The sequence below is a fragment of the Pristis pectinata genome, chromosome 30, assembly GCF_009764475.1.
Source record: "Pristis pectinata isolate sPriPec2 chromosome 30, sPriPec2.1.pri, whole genome shotgun sequence".
In the NCBI taxonomy this organism is placed as follows: domain Eukaryota; kingdom Metazoa; phylum Chordata; class Chondrichthyes; order Rhinopristiformes; family Pristidae; genus Pristis; species Pristis pectinata.
Genome location: NC_067434.1, coordinates 3,580,904 through 3,606,209, shown reverse-complemented (window position 1 = coordinate 3,606,209; position 25,306 = coordinate 3,580,904). Strand labels below are relative to the sequence as shown.

At 49.2% G+C, this 25,306-nt stretch overlaps 1 protein-coding gene across 1 annotated transcript in view; it reads left to right on the top strand.

Moving 5' to 3' along the window:
* The window catches only part of LOC127584610 (tolloid-like protein 2), a 124,231-nt gene that overhangs the window by 81,333 nt on the left and 17,592 nt on the right, over positions 1-25,306 (top strand). The window contains exons 9-13 of the mRNA XM_052041400.1: positions 5,972-6,087; positions 12,008-12,110; positions 15,611-15,727; positions 16,773-16,918; positions 20,835-21,030. Coding sequence (XP_051897360.1) covers positions 5,972-6,087; positions 12,008-12,110; positions 15,611-15,727; positions 16,773-16,918; positions 20,835-21,030 — 678 coding nt within the window. The remainder of the gene's footprint in view (positions 1-5,971; positions 6,088-12,007; positions 12,111-15,610; positions 15,728-16,772; positions 16,919-20,834; positions 21,031-25,306) is intronic.

The window sequence follows — 25,306 nt, the reverse complement described above, 5'->3', positions numbered from 1 at the left end:
TTGACCTGTACGGTTGGTATGCAAGACAAGTTTTTCACTGTACCTCGGTACAAGTGACAATAATATACCAATACCAACCTGCTGCAGGCCTCAACTCCTTTCCTCTGCCAGTTTCCCATGACCATCAATTCCCAGATCTTTGATTAACTTATCTCCTCTTTAAATACCTCCAGTGAGCCAGCCTCCTGACCCTATACCTCCCGGGTAGAGATTCCAGAGATTCACCAACCTCTGTCAGAAGAAATTCCCATGTACCTTAAATAACCACTCCCTATGTTGTAACTCTGTCACCTCATTCCAGACTCTCCCACTAGTGGTAACATCTCAACGTCTGCCCTGTCTTGCCCCCTTGAGATCTTGTATATTTCAATAACTTCACCCCTCATTCTTCTAAACTCCAAAGAGTACACATCCAACTTCTTGAGCCGTTGATGATATGACAGCTCTCTCCTCCCACCGTTTAGCCTAGCGAATCTCTTGGACTGCCTCAGATGCATTAATAGCCATCCTTAAATGAGACCAGTACTGTGCACTATATTCCAGAGGTGGCCTCACCAATGCCCTGTATAACCAAATGTAATCCCCCAACCTTTATGCCTCTAACAATTAAACAATAATGATCAGTTAGCTTTCTGTAGCTGCAGGCTAGCCTTTTGTTATTCTTAGAGCTCTGCAATCTCTCATTGTTTAGATAATATACTGTACATTTTTTTTAGTTTTCCTGCCAAAATGGACCATTTCACATCTTCTGACATTAATACTCCATCTGCCAGATCATGGACAAACATACGCAATGGTGTAAAACTGGTGTGTATACAGCAGGGTATGTCCCCATGCAGCAACAGTAAAACAGGTGCAGAGAGGTAAAACTTCTCTATGTAACAGTGTGGGTTTTAACATTTTCAAAATTCAGCACCAGGAAGCCAAGCAATAGAAAATACCACAGGATTGGGCAGTCAGTGTGGATATATGAAAGGAAAATGATGCTTCACAAAACTGGTAGAGTTTTTCGAGGTTCTAACCAGTGAACCAGTGGATGTGGTGTGTTTGGACTTTCAGAAGCTTTTAATAAAGTGCCTTATGAGGTTATTAAATAAAATTAGAGCACACAGGATCAGAGCTGAGATACCTGCATGGGCTGAGGACTGGTTAATGGATAGATAATAGAGTAGGAATAACCATTATTGGGTTGGGAGGGTGTCTCGTGGTGGGAGATAAAGGAATTGGATCTGGGGCCCCAGCTGTTCACATTCTATATCAATGATGTGGATGGAGGGACCAGGTGCAATAACACAAAGCTGGGTGGCAGTGTGGGTGTGAGAGAGCTACATTGAGGCAGTGTAGGCTAAGTGGACAAGCACATGGCAGATGTCTTAAATGTGCCTTTAAATGAGTCAGGGGTATGGGAGCGAGCAGGAGAGTGGGGTTGAAGCCAAGATTGAATCAGCCGTGGTCTTACTGTATAGCAGAGCAGGCTCAAGGGGCTGATTAGCAGACTCCTTCTATTCCTAATGTTCTTGCGGAAGGATATTATCCAAGTAGTCAAAGTGCTCCATGTTTTCCTGTTGTGCGTTAGTCTCAGTCCATGGTGGGGTTGGGGGTTGTCCAAACACTGGTAGATGTAACCACTTGTTTTCTCAATATTGATCGTGAGTCCCAGGTGTCACGAACCAGCAACAAAAGAAACACACTGAGCATGATTCAGTGTTAAAAACTATTTTATTAATCACTACTTATGATAATACGAAAAATAGAAGTAAAAATGTTAGTATGTTAGAATTCAAAAATGTTAAACCTTGAACGTTAACCCCAAAACTAAACTCTTCGTGTGTGTGTGTGTGGCAAAGTCCCAAACTCCAAGTTCCGGAATGGTTTTTAAAGTTCAGTTCCGCAAGCCATAAGGTGAAACATGAGCAAGGGCTTCTTCAACAACCACCGTTGTCTGAAGATAAGACGTAGACGTAGAGAAACATAGAGAGAGTACATACGAAATCCAAATGTTCCACGATGGAACCCAAACGACACTTAAGTGTTTACTCGGTAGTGACTTCCTCACCCTGAAAAGCATCCGAATCGTGGTCGTCCACACACAAATACCTGTTTCCTTCTACAGGTCAGCAACAAAGTGAACTCCACCGGATTACTTCCAATTTCCATACATGGATTTCAGTGGCAGACACAGTTATTGTTTCTCATCCATCGATAGAGAAAACTGGCAGGCTGGTGTCTCTCTCCCTTCTCTCTCTCTCTCTCTCTCCTTTTTCTTCTTCTGCTTCTTCAACCACGTCATTACGTCCTTTATCTTCTATTGACGTAAGCACGCCCCACACACACAAACACACACACTCTCTATCTTAAAGGGACTTTCACTGAGTCCGTAACACAGGCATTTGAGTGTATTGAAAGAGTTTCATGTGGTCAGGTGGCCTTCCTTTGTGTGTGTCACCAGCGTACTCGGGTTTAATTAGTGATGACCTCTGTGTTGGGCTTCACATGCACGTGGGCAAGATTGATGTTTCCCTGTCATTGGGACTCAGATGTAAGGTCTGGTGGGAGGTGGTCACCAATGAGGAGCGGGATTGTTACAACACAGGGGCCACGACACTGGGCAACAACACAGCCTTGCTTGATTGCGGTGCTGATGCCCAAAAGGTGTGTCTCTGGGCCATTGCCAAGGTCCAGAGTCGCAGGTGTTTTGAACTTGGCAGTTCCATGTAGATAGATAGATAGATATCTTTATTAGTCACACGTACATCGAAACACACAATGAAATACATCTTTTTGCGTAGAGTGTTCTGGGGGCAGCCGGCAAGTGTCACCACGCTTCCGGCACCAACATAGCATGCCCACAGCTTCCTAACCCGTACGTCTTTGGAATGTGGGAAGAAACCGGAGCACCCGGAGGAAACCCATGCAGACACGGGGAGAACGTACAAACTCCTTACAGACAGTGACCTGAATTGAACCTGGGTCACTGGCGCTGCAAAGAATTACGCTAACCGCTACACTACCGTAGTTGTGTATTTGTCAGGTTATCTGAAAATTGCGTTGCTGATCACAGGATCATGTTCAACACAAAGCACAAACTACTGGAAGAACTCAGTGGGTCAGGCAGTGTCTGTGGAGGCAAAGGGTCAGCATTTTGAGTCAACATCATACATCCACTGCTGCTGCCTGACCCTCTGAGTTCCTTCAGCAGTTTGTTTTTTGTTCCAGGTTCCAGCATCTGCAGTTTCTTCTGTCTCCATCATGTTGAGCATCCCCATTGAGAGGGGACTGCCTTGGAATTAGCCTTTCCTACTCTGCACCAACTCTGTCAGTCCAGTCAGTTCTTGCACTGGAGGCTCAAAAATAATGGCTTTGTCTTCTTTAGGGATGGTGAAGAAGAACTTTATTGAGACTGGCATAAAACTGCTCTTCTTGTGCTTGTTCAGAGTTGGAGCAGATGCACTGTGAGGGCTGCAGGTCACTGACTGTCGGCTTGAGTTTAAATCGAGTGTTGTTTGTTAATCCCACAACTGTGGGTTTAACCAGTGCAGTGAGTGCACTTCTTGTGCTGGTTATCATCTCCAGCGGAGGGCGATGGCTCCACTCCTTTCCGTGAGTCATTCTGTCATTGGCGATTGTCGATACTCCCTATGCCAGTTCTCATGCAACCATTGCTTCTCCTGGCTCGGGTCAGTACTGCCAACGTTATTCGGAGTTTGTGAATTCCAGGTCGTGAAGTTGATCATTTGTTTTGGATCACAGTGATCCCACTGGGGGCACCTATGCAGCCCCTGCCTCATGTAGGTGAGCTGAAGGTGATCCCAGGACCCAGTGTCAGGTGACCATGAGACACACACCAGCTATGGCCGAGACGGGCAGTGCGCCACAGGGTGTTCCAGGCTCTGCAATATCCTGGAAGGAGAGTCTCAGAGTTTCCCAGGGCAGCCTCCAGCAGAAGGAAGGAAGGCAGGCGTGCAGGGTTTGCAGGGGGTTGTCATTTGATAGCGTGCAGCAGTTTGATCCTGGCCATCGACAGGTTGCTCATAACCCGAGTACACAGACGGTGTCAGACACTTGATCTCCATGTGTTGCTCTTGTTCACGTCTGGCAACAGCCCACAGAAAGTAATCGGCTGTTGTGAGCTCCACACAAATGCTCTTTGAACATTTCCTCCTCATTAAGTTGCCCTAATTGTTGTAGCCTTCTCATGATGTTCTTGTAAAACACTTGATCAAAGTGGAGCCCACTTTCCCCTCCAGCTGTGTGGCTGGTATTGACAGGTGTCTGGTGTGAACTATCGGCTGTTAGAGTATCAAAGCACTGCCCGGAAGCTTTAACAAACCCCGGTCGAATCGTGAGGCAGCCCAGCAACCACGGCGACAGGAGGGGCTGCTGCTGCCTCTGGCCTTTTGTTGTTGCCCAGGGAGGTGTGCACTTTGAGCTTCCTGCAGCGTGGTGGGGAATTTGTTCCACTGCTTTCCCGCTGTTTCTCTGCAGTTACAGGGCTGTAGCATTGCTGCCTTGGGGCTTGTTCTCCCTGTGACTCGGGGAGGTGTATGAGCTGACGGTTTGACATTGGGTCTGGTGGACAGGGAGCCCAGCCTCTGAACGTGTGGACCTTTGAGCTGACACTGCCTACTGGATCTCTCTGTGACCCCGGCTCAGTCACCAGCACGCTTGGAAGGGTCACAGAGAGATACAGCAGGGAAACAGGCCCTTCAGCCCATTGAGTCCATGCTATCAATCACCCATTTACACTAATCCCATTTTAATCCCATTTTTTTTATTCTTCCCATGTTCCCAGCAACTGCCCCCCAAATTCTACCCCGCACCAACAGACCAGGGGCAATTTGTAACGGCCATTTAACCTTCCAACCTGGAGACAAAGGCAGGGGGCTGTGAGGCGTGGGGCTGTGAGAAGTGCCTGTTCCTTGTGCCACCCCTTCCCCAGCCTTTGCCAGTTACACAGCAGGGTGAGAAGTTTGACCGGACGGAGAGCCCCTTCGTTAGAAGACAAAACGAGAGAGGCATCCCCCAGGAGTGGGAGGTGAGTGTGGGTGTGCCTGCTCCCTGCCAGTCACAGACCAGGCAGCCTCACCTCCCTCATTCTCCTCCCATTATCATGATGACATGTTCCGGGACACCAGAGATTGTTGGAGAACGCTGGGAAACCTGTCGGAGCGATGTGGCTGGAGCCGGCATTGCTGACGGCTGGAAAGCTCCACAGGTGTGGAATGTGGGGAGAATTAAAAGTGGAGTTGGAAGTAGGGTGAGTGTGAATGTTGCTGGTCGGCACAGACTGGATGGGCTAAAGGGCTGTTCCCTGCTGTGTCACTCTGAGGTCTGGCACGACAGGTACAGATCACTCCTCACAGCCCACTGCCTCTCCCCACAGGGAAGTGACTGATAGCTGGAGCTTCTCCCCAGAGCTCCAACCCCGACGCGGGCTCGAACACAACAACCGGTCACTCCTCTCCTCAGAGTTCCCCTTTGTTCTTTAGTGGATGGAGTCCGTGTGTGGACGGTGTAGCAGGGTCAGAACAATGGTCTGGCTCATTCAACAACCACCCACCTTCCCAAACTATCACCCCCAGCCTCCCTCTAATCTCACCTAAACTGGACTCGTGACCTCATGATCTACCTTGTTATGACCTTGCACCTTATTGTCTGCCTGCACTGCACTTTCTCTGTAACTGTAACATTCTGCATTCTGTTATTGCTTTTCCCTTTTTCGATGTACGCATGTGATGAAATGATCCGTATGGGTGGCATGCAAAACAAAGTTTTTCACTCCCGCCCCGCAATCCCACACCAATCTCCCTTGCTCCTTCCCTCCTGGCCCCTCACTCTATCTCACCCACTTCCCTCTCTCTCACCCCTCATTTCCCCCTTACTCTCAATGTGAGTGTTACCCTCTCTTCCTTTCTCCTTCATGTTTTTGTCACTTTAACTGCAAAGTGTTCCTTGATGTTTTGTTTTTCAGCCTGTGGTGAAAGTTTGCAGGACTCTGTTGGGAATTTCTCAACCCCTGGGTTTCCAAACAGCTACCCATCCTTTTCCCATTGTGTGTGGAGAATATCAGTGACACCCGGAGAGAAGGTGAGGCCAGGCCAGGGGCTGGGCTGGGGCGGGCTGTGTCTCCGCTGGGTTCCATGTGTAGTCTTGCTGCAGGCTTGAATCTGGGCCCCCTGGGCTTGGGTCTTTTGGAGCTGTGTGCATTTGGTTAGCAGCCAGTGGACCATGCAGTGGACTGGGCTTCTCGTGCTTGGGCAGAGGGGTGATGCTCACAAAAGTGGATGAGTTAAACCCACACATCCCTGCAGGTAGAGTGATTCGAGCACCCCTCCTCTTGGGTCCTTGGTTATCCATCTGAAAGTTCTTTCCAAGTGTTTTTGACTCTTACCATGAAGGACGATCTTTCCTGAATAAGTTCTCAAATTACTTTACATCCCCTTTAGTCTAAGTCTGCACCAACAATTCAATGTTATATGGGTTTAGCTGTTGTTTTCATGTATCATGTATTTCTTTATTCCACGCAGCTCCTCCTGTGGACAAGGAGCCACCTTTGTCTGGTGTTTGCAGTGGGTTGTCCACCTGTTGTGGAACCCCTTCCATCTCCAGCTGCTACTTCCCACTGAAAAGAGCGAGGTGGGCTGTACAGTTGCCCCCACCCCCTACCCTGCCCACGCACACGGAGCGATGCCTGGCACACCACTCTCACTTCGGAGTTTTCCCAAATCCCTTGTTCTGTCCTAATCTCCCTTGAAGAAATGCAGATAAATCAGCGCTGGACACAGGAAAATGGGAGTGCGGTTCGGCCCCTCAAGCCTCCCCCACCATTCGACGTGATCGTGGCTGATCTGCCTCAGACCTCATCTCCTCGTCTGTGCCAGGCCCCCAAAGCCCTCAGTTCCCTGACCTTTCAGAAAGTTACCAGCTTCCTTTTTGCGTGCCCTTAATGTTCCAGCCTCCGCAATCCCGCTGGGCAGAGGATCCCAGACACTCACCTCCCTCTGCTGATCAGTTGCACAAGTCTTTCAGTGGTTGGAATTAATGAGTTGTTGCATGCCAGGGCTGGGAGGGGATTGTACATGTTCACCATCACATCCTTCTGGGGCAGGTGGAGCAGGGGTCGGATAGAGTGATGCTCCAATGGAGTGGTTCCTCAGCCCTGACTGCAGAAGTATGTGTACGTGAGGCTGCTCCCTATCTGTGCTGCATGGCCTTTGTAACCCTTCGTGTCTGCCATGTGTGAATAATTGCGGCAGTTTGTATGCAGATCGTTGTCTTTCAGCTGTTCAACTGATGTGGTTTATTTCACTGCTGTCACTGAGTTGTTCGAATTTATAAACCACTGATTCCCAGGAATCTGTTGATGAGCTCAACCTCACATCGGATTGGTTACTGCAGACAGAGAGGCCGTTCAGCCCCTTGTGTCCATTCTGGATCTGTGTAAGAGCTGGCCAGCCAGTCCAGTTCCCCCCACCCTCTCCCCACACCCCTACAAACTCTTTCCTTTTAAGTATTGTCACTTTTGAACACACAGACCATCGAACAGTACAGCACAGGACAGGCCCTTCAGCCCATGATGTGCCAAACTAATTAAACTAGTGACTACACACATACCTAAACTAATCCCTTCTGTCTACACAATGTCCATACCCCTCCATCTCTGCACGTTCACGTGCCTATCTGAGAGCCTCTTAAATGCCTCCATTGTATCTGCCTCCACCCCCACCCCAGGCAGCACATTCCAGGCACCCACCGCTCTGTGTGTGTAAAAAAAAACTTGCCTCACACATCCGCTTTGAATTTACCCCCCTCACCTTAAATGCTCGCCCTCTGGTATTAGCCATTTCTATGGACTTGGATCCCAAGATCCCTCTGTACATTAACTGCGTACTGTCCCTTTACATTTGAACTCTCAAAGTGCAACACCTCACACTTGGCTGGATTAAGCTCCATCTGCCATTTCTCTGCCTATAGCTGCAACTGAGCTATATCCTGCTGTATCCTTTGGCGATCTTCTACACTATCCACAATGCCACCAATCTTTGTGTCGTCTGTGAACTTACTAACCAACCCATCCACACTTTCATCCAAGTCACTTATATATGTCACAAACAGCAGAGGTCCCAGTGTGGATCCCTGTGGAACACCACTAGTCTCAGACCTCCAGCCTGAATAAGTCCCATCGACCACTACCCTGTCTTCTATGGGCAAGCCAATCCTAAATCGAAATGGCCAAGTCACCGTGGATCCCTTGCATCTTAATCTTCTGGATGAGCCTACCATGAAGACCCTTGTCAAACACCTTACTAAAATCCACGTAGACAACATCCACAGCTCTACCTTCATCAATCACCCTCATCACCTCCTCAAAATAACTCAGTCAAGTTCGTAAGACATGACTTGACCCACACAAAGCCATGATGACTGTCCCTAAGTAGGCCATGGTTTTCCAAATGCTCATAAATCCTATCCCTAAGAATCCTCTCCAATTGCTTCCTGTCGTGAGACTCACAGGTCTATAGTTTCTAGGATTATCCCTATTTCCCTTCTTGAACACCGGAACAACATTAGCTACTCACCAGTCCTCTGGGACCTCGCCTGTGGCTGGAGAGGACCCAAACACCAAAACTAAATCCGTCTCCACCCCCCAACAGCAGTGCATTCCAGATCCTAACCATTCCCTGCAGACAGAAGTTCCTCCTCCTGTCATTCTTTTTACGTTTTCCTAATCACCTTCATTCTTTGTCCTTTGGTTATTGACCCCTCCACCAATGAGAACGCATTCTTTTTTTCTACTGTGTTCATGCCCTTCAAGATTTTAAGTGTCTCCAGCAGATCACCTTGCAATCTTATGTTCCAGGGAGGACAACCCCAGCTTCTCCAGCCTTTCCACAGAACCTCATCCCTGGAATCACTTTGCATATGGATCAAGCAGCTTCTCCAAAGCCGCCTCATCATTCCTAAAGTGTGGTCCCAGACTGGACTCAGTACTCCACTTGTGGCTGAATCAGTAGTGTTATAAGGGTTAACCAAGCCCGGGGAGCCCTGTGTGCTTTTGAACCACTATCTCAACCTGCCTGGCCTCTTCCAACGATTGATGCACATTTACCACCGGATCTGTCAGCTTGTATCCCCTGTAGAATCGTGCTCTCTGGTTTGCATTTGTTCTCCTTTTACTTCCTAGCAAAATATTGCACTTTGCAAAATGTCTGCATCCCACATGTCTAAACATTTCAGCTCTATCCTTTATTGCTATCTTCCACGCTATACTTCCAGGATTAGATCTTAGAATAAGTTGCTGAAGAGGAAAGTTCAATAATAGTGGAGTGAGGGAGGCCGCTGTCACCGGGTGGTGTATGTGCTGTCTGTTAATGGTATGGGCTGCCTGACCATTGATTGGCGGTGGGAAGAATTGGAAATCTGACCAAACGTGACACTTTTCACCACATTACTGCTAAACAACAAATCTGAACTCTCTTCCCACAACTTACGATTTGTGTGGGGCAACATAGTGGAGGATGTGATGGAGTGTCAGAGAAACTTTCTTGATCCGTATGCTTCTGGCCCAGTGAGGAAGGCAGCATTCTCACAAAATGAGGCAAGTCAAGAAGTACCATAAGAACACAGGAAAATCAGAGCAGGAGTAGGCCTCGGCCTCTCAAGCCTGCCCCACTATTCAATATGATCATGGCTGATCTGCCCCAGGTCTCTTCTCCTCTTCCCAGTTTCCCAGAGCCATCAGTTCCCAGAACTTTCAAAAATCTATTTCCTCTTTAAATACCCCCAGTGATCTACCTTCACAACCTTCTGGGGTATAGAATTCCAGAGATTCACTGCCCCCCGTGAGATGTTGTTCCAATGCATCTCAGTTTTATATTACAACCCCTAATCTAGCATCAGTGGGGGAGTGTCTTAGAAACAGCCATCACAATATCATTAGGTTTCAGTGGAGAAAGATGTGAAGCACTCCAAGTTTAAACATCAGTTGGAGAAGGGCCCAGTTTCAATGAGAACAGATCTCCCTCGGGTAAAATGGAACCGAATTTAGGCAGAGAAAATTGTAACTGAACATTGGGAGCCTTTTAAAATGGTGATGCTTTGGTGACAATTGAAGCACAGTTCCTGGAGGAGGGAGGGAGAGCTGCAGGGATGACCAATGAGTAAATGAGAGCAGAAGGAAGGAAATATGACATGCCACATTGACGAATTTTAGTGAGAGCCCAGTCGAATTCGGAAGGTTCAGAGAAGAAGGATTGTACTATAGGCCTCCAAATAGTCAACAGGAATTAGAGGAACTAATATGTAGGGAGATTACAGAGAGTTGCAAAAATAATAGAGTTGTTATAGTAGGGATTTTTAACTTTCCTATTATAGAATGGGTCTGCCATAAAGCTAAGGTTTTAGATGAGATGGAATTTGTTAAGTGTGTTCAGGAGAGTTTCATAGAACATAGAACAACTAGAGCACAATTCAGGCCCTTCGGCCCACAAAGCTGTGCCGAACATGTCCCTACCCTAGAAATTACTAGGCTTACCCATAGCCCTCTATTTTACTCAGCTCCATGTACCTATCTAACAGTCTCTTGAAAGACCCTATCGTATCTGCCTCCACCACTGTTGCCGGCAGCCCATTCCACACACTCACCACTCTCTGAGTAAAAAACTTACCCCTGACATCTCTATACCTACTCTCCAGCACCTTAAACCTATGTCCTCTTGTGGCCACCAATTCAGCCCTGGGGAAAAGCCTCTGACTATCTACCCGATCAATACCTCTCATCATCTTCCTGTGTGGTCTTCCACAAAACGTGTGTAGAGAGAGAAAAATGTTTCAGGTCAATAACCCTTTGTCAAAACTGGAAAACACGTTTAAGGTGTAGAGAGGGTTGGAAAGAACAGAGAATCTGCCTGCAAAAGGGTGGAGATCAAAGATGTTTATCAAAGAGATGTGGAGCGGCTGGTGAAACGAGTGGACCTGTGGCAGGTGATATGTGAAGAGTTACGTTGTGGTAGGAAGTGAGAGAAATGATTATAAAATGGATAGAACAGAGGGATCTGGGGTTAGTGCGTATGGTTTGTTGACAGTGGTTGAGAAGCTAGTTTAAAAAGCATAAAGAATCCTGAACTATATAAATAGATGCATAGATAACAAAAGCAAGAAAGGGGAGCCACTACTTAGGGAAGACAGAACGTACACAGTTCAACACAGGAAAGGCCCTTCGGCCCACGATGTCTGTGCCGACCATGATGCCAATTTAAACTAATCCCATCTGGCTGCAGGTGGTCTATAATGACGTGAAGACTTTGGGGAGGGTGCAGAGGAGGTTTACAAAAAGGGGGGATAATTTTTCATGGACTGGAGCAGCTGGGGTTGTCCTCATTGGAACAGAGGAGGTTGAAGGAAAGGATTTAAAATCGTGAAGGTTATAGGCAGAGCAGACAAAGAGAAACTGTTCCCATTGGCAGAGGAGTCAAGAGCCAGGGGATGTAGAACGAAGGTGATTGGTAAGATCACCAAAAGTGATCTGATGAATGACATCTTAACTCAGTGAGCAGTCAGGGCCTGGAATACATTGTCGGGGGACTCGTGGAGGCAGATTCAATCATCGAGCTCGAAAGGAAATGGGGTAAGTATCTGAGAAGAAAGACGTGTGGTTTTTAGAGGGAGTGGGATTAGCTGGATTGCTCTTGCAGAGCCTGTACAGACTGGATGGGTTTAGTGACCTTTCATGCTGTGGTCCTGCTATCTCACACACTCCTGGACAGGTGGTGTGCCATCTGCCTTGGCACTTGCTGAACTGACAGAGGTCACGGCAAGCAGCGGGCCAGGAGGGAGCCATGTTACCACCACACCTTTCCACTGTGAAGGCAGGGGTAACACTGGTATTTATACAGTGCCATGGTGCAGTAAGGTAATGTTCTCAGACAATAGACAACTGGAGCCATGTTGGGATCTCGGGAGGTGGAGGTGTGTGCATGGTTTGAACAAAGTGCTCCATGTTTTGCAGATCATTTTAAACTTCACCACCATGGACCTGTTTAAGAGTCGTCTCTGCTGGTACGATTACATTGAGGTACGGAATGGGTACTGGAGGAAAGCACCACTCTTGGGTACGATTTCTCATGCTGGCTTTGACCAGCTCAACCTATTCCTTGTGTGATCTCTCTTCTTGTTACCTGTTATTTCTGAGCTGGCAGCGTTCCTTGGTTCCTCCCTCCTCGAAGTGCTGGTTTGTGTGGGATTCAGCACTTCTTCTCTTCCCCTCCCCTCTTCCAGAACTGCATGCAGTCTGGCCTCACCAGCATCTTGTACAGTTGTAACATGACAGCCCAACCCCCCGTACTCAGAGCCCTGACCGGTGAAGGCAAGTGCACCAAACACCTTCTTCACCACCTTGTCTTCACTTTCAGGGTACGGTGTACCTGTACCCCTTGGCCTCTCTGTTCTACAACACTCTCCCGGGTCCTACCGTTTACTGTGTAAGCCATGCTCTGATTTAACTTACCAAAGTGCAACACCTCGCACTTATCCAAGTTAAACTCCATCTGCCATTCCTTGGCCCACTTTCCCAGTTGATCTAGATCCTTCTGTAATCTCAGACAACCTTCTTCTCTGACCACTACGCCACCAATTTTGGTGTCATCTTCAAACATACTACCCATGCCGCCTACGTTCTTATTCAAATAATCTATATATATATATATATGTATTATAAAACGTGACAAACAACGGAGGACCCGGCACCGATCCGTGCGGCACACCACTGGTCACTGGCCTCCAATCTGAAAATCAATCCTCCACTGAGTCCTTCCACCAAGTCAATTTTGAATCCAGTTGGCTAGCTCACCCTGAATCCCATGTGGTCTCATCTTCCGGACCAGCCTACCATGTGGGACCTTGTCAAAGGCCCCGCTAAAGTCCATGTCGCCAACAACCACTGCCCTGCCTTGCCAATGCTCTTCATCACCTCTTCAAAAACTCAATCAATCTCATCAAAACTCCACCAGATCTGGGAGCCTGTAGCCACTAATCCTCTTCCACAACCCCGTCCTGCTCAGTGGTCGACATCCCCTGATGCTGCACCCAAGCCTGGTGCTGTGCCCTGGGTGGTTGGTACAGGGCTCTGGCTGCCCTTACTCGGGCACTAGGGGTAGCAGCAACGTGGCCACCCAGCTCTGCACAATGCACATCTGCCTGCCCGCCGACACCAGTGGAGGGGGTTGTCTCCCTGTGGCGTCGTTCAGTGTCTGCGCTACAGACAGGGTTGTGGGAACAGGCACAGCACCGTGGTGCGTCAGTGATGTGCCTGTTGATCGCTGGACAGGCAGAACCTGTGCATTGCAACAGTTTCATTGGTTGGGTCATCAGCAGAGAGTGACAGTGTGTGCGGTTTAAGCCAGTCCCTGGGGCTCAGCTCACCTGCACTGAGTGAAGGGGCTGGGACCAGCCTGTGCCCCCTCGCCCCCACCCTGTGCCCCCACCCCGTGCCTCCCTGCCCCTATACTCACTGGCAGGAAGTGAGCCCTCACAAGCAGCCCACCCAACCTGGGCACACAGACTCAGCACACACCTCCCTGGAGGTAAGCGGAGCAGGACTTTGCCTCTCCAAACCTCCATGGCGCTGGTATTGAGGGGGTGGGATACAGCAATGCCACTCTCCTTGTCTCCAGTCCTCACTCTCACATCCCACCAGCTCCTTCTCATCGGGTCGTACAGCCCAGAAACAGGCCCTTCGGCCCACTGTGTCCCTGCCGACCATCACGTACCCAATCACACCCATACCATTCGCCAGTCCACAGCCGACTGTGCCTCAGTGATTCACATGTTCACCCAGGTCCTTGGTGGTGAGTCTCTGGGTCCACCAGCCCTCTCACAGAATGTTCCAGATCCCAGCCACCCGCCGAGTGAGCAAGTTCTTCCTCGGATCCCCCTAAACCTCGTACTCCTACCTTCACCCTGTGCCCTCTGGACACAAGCCTCTCTCAGTCTGGGGGCGGTGTGAGCCCTCCCCCCCACCCCCGGTCTCGTGCCTTTCACCTGACCTGCTGCTGGGGCAGTGCGGGAGCTGGAGGTGGCGATGGTAAAGGCACAGCCTCTCTTCTTCTGGTGCTCTGAGCCACAGCCTCTGTCCGATGGTGGGTGGAGGCGGCATCACCCCTGGCCTCTGCCCCGCCAGGGGTCGTGTGCAGGTAAGGTGTGACCCCCACCCCCCTCCATCACACCTCAGTCTGTGCTCCCAGCAACTCCTCCTGCTCCGGGGGAGTGGTGGTTGGGGGGGGTTGGTGGGGGGGGTGGGGCTGCAGGTGCAGTTCTGTGTCCTCCTGATCTGGTAGCCACTCACCCCCCCACCCTTGCTCTGCCCTGCCGCCCGCCCCACCCTTACCCCCACTCACTGCCACCCCGCCCCACCCGTCCGTCTCCAGCCCTCCACACGACCCTGATTACCCCTGCCGTTTACTTGGCTGTGACAAGGCTCATCCCTCCCCGACCTTCTGAACTGACTGCAGCCGTGATCCCAGGGTCCTGGGGCTGCGTCCCCACCGTCCGCCGGCATTCACTCCCTGTCCTGTGGTAGCCGGAGAGTCACCTGCAGGGGCTTCTCCTCCACTCCCACCACTCTGTGCCCAGTGTGCCCCTGGCCCCTCCTGTACCACCACACACACCCTGACCCAGCTGTACCCCCTCCCTCCCTCCCCACTGCCGTGCCTGTGCTTAATCTGCCAGGACACCAGCAGTAAGGCAGGTGCAGCGAGCTGGTGTCTGTTGGTGAGCCAGCGTCTGCCGGTGAACTGGTACAGAAGGATCTCCCCCAGAGTACCGCACTGGAGTTGGATGAGAGGCTGGCTTTCCCACAGGGTTGTGGGGAATTGGTCCTGAAGCCAGGTTAAAGTCGGTTTATGACCCCCTGGGGCAGTGCACGTCATGTGGAGATTTGGGTGTCACGGACCTCCTTCAGTGGCTGGTAACTGATCGGCTGATCCCCAGACACTCACAGGAGGTGACACCAGCACCCAGAGTATCCCCAGAGGTCCTGAGGTAACGGTCTGTCTCCTGTGCTGCGGCTCACCAAGGGTTTGTGTCCACCACCCTGGCGGTGCCCTCTCTCTGTGGTGTTGGTGACTCTGTGCTCCAGTCTGACACTGACCAACAGTCCCACGTCCCTGTGGAAGGGAGCTAACTGCAAGTTAACTGTGATCCAGAACTTTGGGATTTTGCCCCAACAAGGCTGCAGTACCTTCATCCCAAACACAGGTCCTTCCTGTCCCGGAGAGCCTCACTGTTGGTGAAGTTCATTGGGAGCGGAAAGACAGGATGTAGTCACCTCTCCTGACCCTTGACTGAGGGATGGACACTGCTGCAGACCCAGGGAGAGGTCCCCTGTTGTCCGGAGTGGTTGGTGGAATCTGTGACGTTGACCAGCTCCTGCTGCAGGGCCTCAGTGCATGGCCTTGCCTCTGGCACTGTGGCACTCCCCCAGTCCTGCAGTGGAGCCCATGCAGGGGCCACACCACTGCTCTGTGGTGTGTGAGGTGGTGACCAGGCCTGGGCGCCTGTTTCTGCGGTGCTGGGGTCTCGTGATGACTGATGGTGCCTCTGTGTCCTCTCCCAGGCAGGTTCTGTGGTGGGAAGATTCCAGAACCCATCGTGTCCAGCGACAGCCGGCTCTGGATCGAATTCCGCAGCAGCAGCAACTGGGTGGGCCGGGGATTTGCTGCCGTTTACGAAGGTATGGACCCTCCCGATGGGAACCAGCTCCGGGGGAGAGACGGCCAGAGGCCCCGGTGTAAAATACACGGCTCGGGACCAGAGCTGGCGGTAGCGGGGTGGGATTGGTGGGATACCCCAAACCGGGGAGCCTCAGGTGGGCGGCGGGCGACGGGAGCATTAATGGGGCAAGGTGGCAAAGGCTGGGGTGTTCACTGAAGGAGCCAGCGCCCAGTCTCCTGGGAGCCATGCTTGGTCAGACCCTGGGGTGCTGGAGGTGGGCAGGGGGCAGCGGGGCGGAGCGGGGTGGGGCGGGGGCAGGGGCCAACAGGGCAGGGCAGGGGAGACTGCAGTTCTGCATCAGAACCCGGGGGAATTCCCAGACCCAAGGGCCGGGGGAGTATCCTCTGACCCAGACTGGAGGGGGGGCAGGGGGTGATATTGTCCTCACCCGGGACTGACTCCACCTCCCCTCCTCGCTATTGATCCTCTTTCCTCACCCTCCCCTCCCGGGGATCGATCTCATTGCCCCCCCCCTCCCCCTGGGGGGATTGGGAAAGACGTGTCCATGCCGCCGAGCCCGGTCCCCATTGTCCCGGGACGTCCAGCCGTTGGACCCAGACGTGGCCCGTTGTCCGTGTGACGGCTGGAGTGTAGAGACCACCTCACTGTTGATGAACTGAAACCCCGTCATCTCCCACGTTGGGGAAACGTCATCCCTTCCCGAGGGGTTCCCGGTAATAAAACCCCCGGGTAACACCGGTGTTGTAGCCACAGCCAAAGTTAGCACTTTTATTCCTCTGTCAGGCCTGAGTTGCCCTTGGTGCCCGTTGCTTCCTCACCCACCCCACCTCTCTGATTCCCTCCTCGAAGCCCCTCTCCCATTAGGTGTTCTTGTTCCCTGTGGGCCTGGTCTCAGATTGTGTCAAACCATCCCACCAGGAAAGCCCCTCGCAACAGTTTGCGGTTGACGGCGCTGGATAAATACAAGCTGTTTGTTTTCAAAGTCTGTAAGTAACATTTGATGAAGAACATGGCAGATCTGACCTTCTCCTATTGTGTTCCAGCGATCTGTGGAGGAGACCTCCGCAAGGACACTGGTCAGATTCAGTCTCCCAACTACCCTGATGACTACTGGCCATCCAGGGAATGCATCTGGACAATCACTGTAGCAAAGCATTTCCACGTGGGCCTGGTCTTCCAGGCCTTTGAGGTAAATCTGTTCCCATTGTTGCTGACCATAGTTTGCATTTTCAGAAGACTTCAGATAAAGTCTCATGTTAGGTATCTTTGTGAAAAGTGAAAGCACAATTGGGGGTGATGTGTTGGCACAGATTGAGAATCGATTAGCAGGTAGAAAACAAAAAGTAAAGATAAATGGATCCTTTTCAGAGGAGGCTGTGACTACTGGGTTACCATAGCAATCAGTGCTTAGGCCGCAGCTATTCATGATATGAATGATTTGGGTGTGAAAACAGAAGATAATATTTCAGTATTTGCCCATGAGACTAAACTGGGATTATGAATTGTGAAGAAGATCCAGAGAGGTTTCAAGGCAATTTAAACAGACTGAGCACAAGAACACAAGAAAATAGATGATAGAGTTACACAACACGGAAACAGGCCCTTCAGCCCAACGGCCATTCTGACCAAGGTGCCTATCCTAAGACAATGCCATTTGTCTGCATTTGCCCCTCTCTAAACTTTTCCTATCCATATACCTGTCCAAAGGTCATTTAAACATTGTAACTGTACCCACCTCTACCACTTCCTCTGGCATCTCGTCCCACATACCCACCACCCTCTGTGTGAAAAATCTGCCCCTCAGGCCCCCTTTAAATCTTTCCCCTCTCATCTTAAATCTATGCCCTTTAGTTTTAGACCCCCTGGGAAAAAGACCGTGATTATCCTATCGATGCCCCTCATGATTTTATAAACCTCTATAAGGTCACCCCTCAGCCTCCTTCGCTCCAGGGAAAACAGTCCCAGCCAATCCAGTCTCTCCATATAACTCAAGGCCTCCAGTCCCAGCAACATCCTTGTGAACCTTTTCTGCACCCTCTCTAGCTTAATCACATCCTTCTATAGAGTGGTGACCAGACGTGCACACGGTACTCCTGGTGAGGTCGAACCAACGCTGAGTACAACTGCAACATGATGTCGCAATATTTGTACTCAGTGCCATGGCTGATAAAGGCAAGTGTGCCATATGCCTTCTTCACCATCTCGTGTACCTGTGTCTCCACTTTCATGGAACTATGTACTTGTACCCCAAGTTCTCTCTGTTTGACAACACTCCCCTGAGTCCTGTCATTCACTGTGTGCGTCCTGCCCTGGTTTAACTCACCAAAATGCATCACTTCACACTTGTCTGAGTTGAGTTCTATCTGCCATTCCTTTGTCCACTTTTCCAGTTGGTTAATATCCTGTTGTAACCTTAGACTACTTCTTCACTGTCCACTCGACCACCAATTTTAGTGACATCTGCAAACTCACTAATTATAGCACCTGCACGCTCATCCAAATCATTCCTATCTATGACAAACAACAGGGGACCCAGCACCAATCCCTGCAGGACACCACTGGTCACAGGCCTCCAATCTGAAAAACAACCCTCCACTACCAACTCTGCCTCATACTACCAACTCTGCCTCATACTACCAAGCCACTTTTGTATCCAGTAGGCTAGTTTACCCTGGATCCCATATGTTCTAGCCTTCTGGACCAGCCTACCATACAAGATCTTGTGAAAAACCGTGCTAAGATCCATGTAGACATTGCCCACTGCTCTGCCCTCATCAATCCTCTTGGCCACCTCTTCTAAAATTCATAAGAGATGATTTCCCATGCACAAAGCCATGCTGACTATCCCTATTCAGTCCTTGCCTTTCCAAATGCAAATAAATTCTGTCTCTTAGAATTCCGTCCAGTAACTTTCCCACCACTGATGTTCTGCTCACTGACCTGTAGTTCCCCGGCTTGCCCTTGCAGCCCTCCTTAAATGAAGGCACATTAGCCGCCTCCCAGTCTTCTGGTACCTCACCCTTGGTTCATGAAAATATACGAATCTCTGCTAGGGCCCCACGATTTCTTCCCTGGCTTCCCATAACATCCTAGGACACACCTGGTCAGTCCCCAGGGATTTATCAAGTCCACCAACACCTCTTTCATAATGTTGATGTGCTTCAGGATATCACCGTTCTCTTCCCTGAATTCACGGGCTTCCACGTCCTTCTGCATGGAAAATACAAGCAAGAAGTATTCGTTGAAGATATTTGCCTCCAACGCTAGTATATCTTTTCTCAAATAAGGGGATCTAGTACTCCAGGTGTAGCCCTACTGATGCCTTGTATCTTGTAACAAAACTTCTTTATTTCTAAACAAGACTCTTTGCAGTAAAAGCCAATGTGCCCTTTCCCTTCCTAAGTACTTGTTGAACAGACACTAAAATGTTAGTGTACAAAGCAGTGGTGACCCCAACACTCCTGTATGCATCAGAAACTTGGACAACATACCGACGACATCTGAAGGCACTTGAAAAGTTCCATCAACGCTGTCTTCAAAATATCTTAAATATCAGCTGGGAAGATAGAAGAACCAACGTCAGCGTGCTAAATGGAGCAAAAACAACAAGCATTGAAGCCTACGTTATCAAGAACCAACTAAGATGAAGCGGTCGTGTTGTTCGAATGAAAGACGAACGTCTGCCGAAACAAATCTTCTACTCCCAGCTTAAAGTAGGCAAACGTAGAAGAGGCGGACAACAGAAGAGATTCAAAGACGTCTTAAAAGCCAACATGAAGAAATGTAACATCGACATCAACAATTGGGAAACCAATGCCAAGGACAGGAAACTCTGGCAAACCATCATCCGAGAAGGAACAACAACCTTCGAAGCCGACAGATGTGCAGAATTAGAGGAAAAGAAAAGAAAATGGAAAGTGAGGCAGCAAGAACCGAAGCCTGACCTGCCATCTGGAACCACCTGTCCTGAATGCGGAAGAACTTTCAGAGCCAAGATTGGACTCATAAGCCACTTGAGAGCCCATAAATAGATCAACGGAACGAAGACCATCATCCTTGACCTCAAGGGATAGCCACGACGACGACTTGTTGGACCTGCCTGCAAACATTTTTGGTTTATACACAAGCACACCAAGATCCTCTGTACTTCACTCGTTTGCAGTCTCTCTCTGTGTAGATCATCACCTTTTGAAGGAGGAGAAACATGACGGGTGCAGTGTAACGCAGGTAAACATGGAGTTAACAGTTCTGTCTGTTATTTAAATGGTGTTGATGTACACCAGCCACTCAAAGTGCACATATAGGTGCAGCAAGCATTTAAGGCAAATGTTATGTTGGCCTTGGTAGCAAAAGGATTTGAGTGCAGGGGCCTTAGACTACAGCTAACTATTGTGTGCAGTTTTGGTCTCGTTATCCAAAAGAGGATAGATTTGCCTTGAGGAGAGACAGAGTGCAACAAAGTTCCATCCACATGAAGGGTCCTGCCCCAAAATGTCAACTGTCCATTTCCCTCCACAGACAGTGCCTGACCCACTGAGTTCCAACAGCAGTTTGTTTTTTGCAACAAAGTTCCCCTGACTGATTCCTGCTGCAGTGTTTTATGGGGAGAGGTTGCATCAACTAGGCCTGTATTCGTTCGTGGGAAACAGAGTACTGCAGATGCTGGAATCTAGATGAAAAAACAACGAGATGCTGGAGGAACTCACCAGGCCAGGCAGCATCTGTGGAGAAAAGCAGGTGGTCAACATCACGGGTCAGGACCCTTCCTCAGGACTGAAGGTAGGAAAAGGGGAAGCCCAATATATAGGAGGGAAAAGCAGAGCAGTGATAGGTGCACAAAAGAGGGGAGGCGGAGTGGGCAGTCCTCGGCCTCCTCCACTGCGCAAACTGGAGGAACAGCACCTCATTTTCCGTCTTGCCGTGCGGCTGGTGTTGGCCATCGGTGTCAGAGGTGCATACAGCAGGGAGCTGACCCTGGGGTGCAGCGGATGGTGTTGATGAGATGTCAGAGACCTTCATTAGGTAAATTATCAACGGGTGTTGCTGGGATCCCCTGCTGGTTCTCCACACACACACCTCCCTTTCCAGCCTCTGCTGTTTTCCAGATGGAACGACACGATACCTGTGCGTATGACTACCTGGAGATCCGTGATGGTGGCGGCCCAGACGCTCCCCTCATTGGCCACTTCTGTGGTTACACTAAACCCAACGATATCAAATCCAGCTCCAACAAGCTCTGGATGAGGTTTATGTCAGATGGTTCAATCAGCAAAGCAGGATTCGCCGCAGACTTTTTCAAGGGTAGGTTTGATGGGTTGTGTTTTCACCCAATGCCTTTGACAGCGGGCAGGTCAGACGGCCATCCAGTGCCGCACACTATCGCTCGCTAACCTGTGAGCTCACTCGGGAAGGAGGGAGAGGTGGCTTGAATGATAAGTGTAGGGTCCTGTAGGGTCTTTATGGGTGGCTGTGGTGAGGCTGCTCAACCACAAAAAGCGTCACTGCCTTTCCAGGACACTGGCATTGGTTATGGTGGGTGAGAGAGTTCATCCCACTTTCCTCTCAAGGCTTCACCTTACTTTCCATATTCTCCTCTTTACCAGAGTCCAGTTGTTACATGTATAGCTGCCTACCACCACCCACCCCCCACGTTAACATTCTCACCTGTAACAACTCCAACTTGTATTCTTGATGTTCCTTTGATTTGTTAGTTTTTAACAAGTTTACCTTAAGAGCTCAATCTAAGAAATAGGGGCAGGGTCGACCGTTGGCTGTTTGAGCCACTCATCGAGATCATGGCTGATCCTCCACCTCAGTGCCGTTTCCTGCACTATTCCTATGCCTCTCGATTCCCTAAATATCTGAAAATCTATTGACCTCTGTACTGGATGTTCTCAGCGACCAAACCTCCACAGCCCTGCAGGGTAGAGCTTTCCAAAGATTCACCAACCTCTGAATAATAAATGGCCCGTTCCTTATCCTGAAACTCTGACCCCTGTGTAGACTCCTTAGCCAGACGGAACATTCTCTTCTCATCCATCTGATCTCCAGTCCAAGTCTCTCTTCATACGTCAGACCCACTATCACACTTTTGATGTACAGAGGGATCTTGGGGTCCAAGTCCACAGCTCCCTGAAAGTGGCCGTACAAGTTAATACGGTGGTAAGGAAAGTGTACGGCATGTTTGCCTTTATTAGTTGAGGCACTGAGTTCAGGAGTTGGCAAGTTATGTTGCAGCTTTATAAAACTCTAGTTAGGCTGCATCTGGAGTATTGCACTCGATCCTGGTCTCCCCATTAAAGGAAGGATGTGGAGGCTTTGGAGAGGGTGCAGAGGAGGTTTACCAGGATGTTGCCTGGATTAGAGGGCATGTGCTTTAAGGAGAGGTTGGACAAACTTGGGTTGTTTTCTCTGGAGCAGTGGAGGCTGAGGGGAGACCTGATGGAAGTTTATAAGTTTATGAGAGGCATGGATAGGGTAGACAGCCGGCATCTTTTTCCCAGGGTCAAAATGTCTAATACTAGAGGGCATGCATTTAAAGTGAAAGGGGGAAAGTTCAACGGAGATGTATGGGACAAGTTTTTTACACAGAGGGTGGTGGGTGCCTGGATTGCACTGCCAGGGGTAGTGGTGGAGGCAGATGTGATAGAGGTATTTGAGGCTTTTAGATATACACATGAATGTGCAGAGAATGGCAGGATGTGGACATTGTTTAGGCAGAAGGGATTAGTTTGGTTCTGCACAACATCGTGGGCCAAAGGGCCTGTTCCTGTGCTGTATGTTCTATGTTCAAACCCAGGAACCCGACAGGTGAATCTTTGTTGCCCTCCCTCTGTTACAATCACATTGTTTTTTAGGGGAGGAGACTACAACTGTATAAAATACACCAGTTTAAAGTTGATTGCTGTAAAGGCCAATGTATCATTTGTCTACCTACCTGTCCGCTAGACCTGCACGTTAGCCAGCCAATCTTTGTCCACACCAAGGTATTAACTCCTACACCAAGATATTACCTCCTACACCAAGAGCTTTGACCTTACACAAGAACCTTTGATGAAGCTCTTCATCAAGTGTAGAAGGACATACAGGTCCCTTTGGACAACAACAGTCTCTCACCATTTCACAGATACTGTCCTTTTCTGTCCTTTCTACCAAAGTGATTTGAGTTTGCCCACATCATTCTCCACCTGTCATGTGGATGCCCCTGAAGTCCCCTTTGTCCCAGTTTGTCCCCTGAAGCCTCATTGCATCCTCACACAGTTTTACGTCACCAGTTACTTGGTCCCTCAGCCTTGTACCACTTTTAAACTTTCTCTTCTCTCAAACTTTATTTTTAGGGGTTTTACCACAAGAATGCAACATGACACACAGAAGCAGGAAAAGGCCATTCAGCCCCTGAAGTCTGCCCCACCATTTACAACCACCAGGGCAGTGGGACCGAGCAAGTCTCTGGGTCCCTGGTGGACTCACCCTAGGGTCTGAAAAGAAATGGCAAGTGAGGTAGTTGATGCCTTGGATAGGAGTTTCCATTGGATTGGACAATAACAAATGCAACTGCTTTATTTAAAAACAACAGGAGACAGAAAGCAGAAAACTTCAGGCCGGTTAGTCACACTTGTCAGGGAGAAAATGTTAGAAACTATTAAAGATGTTACTGCAGAGCACTCAGGCAAAACCAACATGGTTTTGTGATGTAGAAATCTGGTTTGACCAATCTTTGGAGGTTCTTTAAAGAAGTAACATGCTGTGGATAAAGAGGGACCAGTGGATGTGCTAGCCTCAGATTTCCAGAAGACATTTGACGAGATGCCTCATCAAAGGTTATCGTGTAAAGTTAAAGCTCTTGGTGTTAACAATAGGGTATAAAAATAGAAATGTGGATGGGCTAAAGTGCATGTACTTAAATGTAAGGAGTATCAGGAATAAGGGTGATGAATTGAGATCTTGGATAAATATGTGGAACTATGATATTGTGGCTATTTGCAGAGACTTGGCTGTCACCAGGGCAAGAATGGATATTGAATATTCCTGGATTTCCGTGTTTTAAAAGGGATAGGGAGGAGGGGAGAAGAGGAGGAGGGGTGACGATACTGGTCAGGGACACTATTACAGCTGCAGAAAGGGTGGATAATGTAGAAGGATCCTCTCTAGAGTCAGTATGGGTGGAAGTTAGGAACGAGAAAGGAGCAGTTACTCTACTGGGAGTATTCTATAGGTCCCCCAGTAGCAGTAGGGATACTGAGGAGCAGATCGGGAGGCAGATTTTTGGAAAGGTACAAGAATAACAGGGTTGTTATCATGGGAGACTTTAACTTCCCAAATATTGATTGGCACCTGCTTAGTACCAAAGGTTTAGACGGGGCAGAGTTTATTAAGTGTGTCCAGGACGGATTCCACCAGTCTCCCCTCTTGGACTCTGTCTTTACCTCTCGCTGTCTTGGTGAAGCCGTCAGCATAATCAAAGACCCCACCCACCCGGGACATTCTCTCTTCTCTCCTCTTCCATCAGGTAGAAGATACAGGAGCCTGAGGGCACGTACCACCAGACTTAAGGACAGCTTCTACCCCACTGTGATAAGACTATTGAACAGTTCCCTTATACAATGAGATGGACTCTGACCTCACGATCTACCTTGTGACCTCGCACCTTACTGCACTGCACTTTCTCTGTAGCTGTGACACCTTACTCTGTACTGTTATTGTTTTTACCTGTACTACATCAATGTACTCTGTACTGACTCAATGTAACTGCACTGTGTAATGAATTGACCTGTACGATCGGTTTGTAAGACAAGCTTTTCATTATAGCTTGGTACAAGTGACAATAATAAACCAATACCAATAATACCAATACCAATTCCTGTCACAGTATGTTGACAGGCTGACTAGAGAGAATGCCATATTAGATCTAGTATTAGGTAATGAACCGGGTCAGGTGACAGATCTCTCGGTGGGTGAGCATTTGGGGAACAGTGATCACTGCTCCATAGCCTTTAGCATTGTCATGGACAAGAATAGGAGCAAAGAGGACAGGAAGATATTTAATTGGGGAAGGGCAAATTATGAGGCTATAAGGCTAGAACTTGGGAGTGTAAATTGGGATGACATTTTTGAAGGGAAATGTACTATGCAGGTGTGGTCGTTGTTCAGGGATCCCTTGCAGGATGTTAGGGATAAATTTGTCCTGGTGAGGCAGAGAAGGAATGGGTGACGAGAGAGGTGGAACATCTAGTAAGGAGGAAGAAGGCAGCATACATAAGGTTTAGGCAGCAAGGATCAGATAGAGCTCATGAGGAGTAAGAAGGAACGTAAGAAGGGGCTGAGGAGAGCAAGAAGGGGACATGAAAAGGCCTTGGTGAGTAGGGTTAAGGAAAATCCCAATGATTTTTTCACTTATGTGAAGAGCAGAAGGATGACGAGAGTAAAGGTAGGACCAATTAGAGACAAAGGTGGGAGGATGTGCCTGGAAGCTGTGGCAGTGGGTGAGGTCCTCAATGAATACTTCTCTTCAGTATTCACCAAGGAGAGGGGTCTTGCTGATGCTGAGGACAGTGCTGGTAAGGGTAATGTTCTGGAG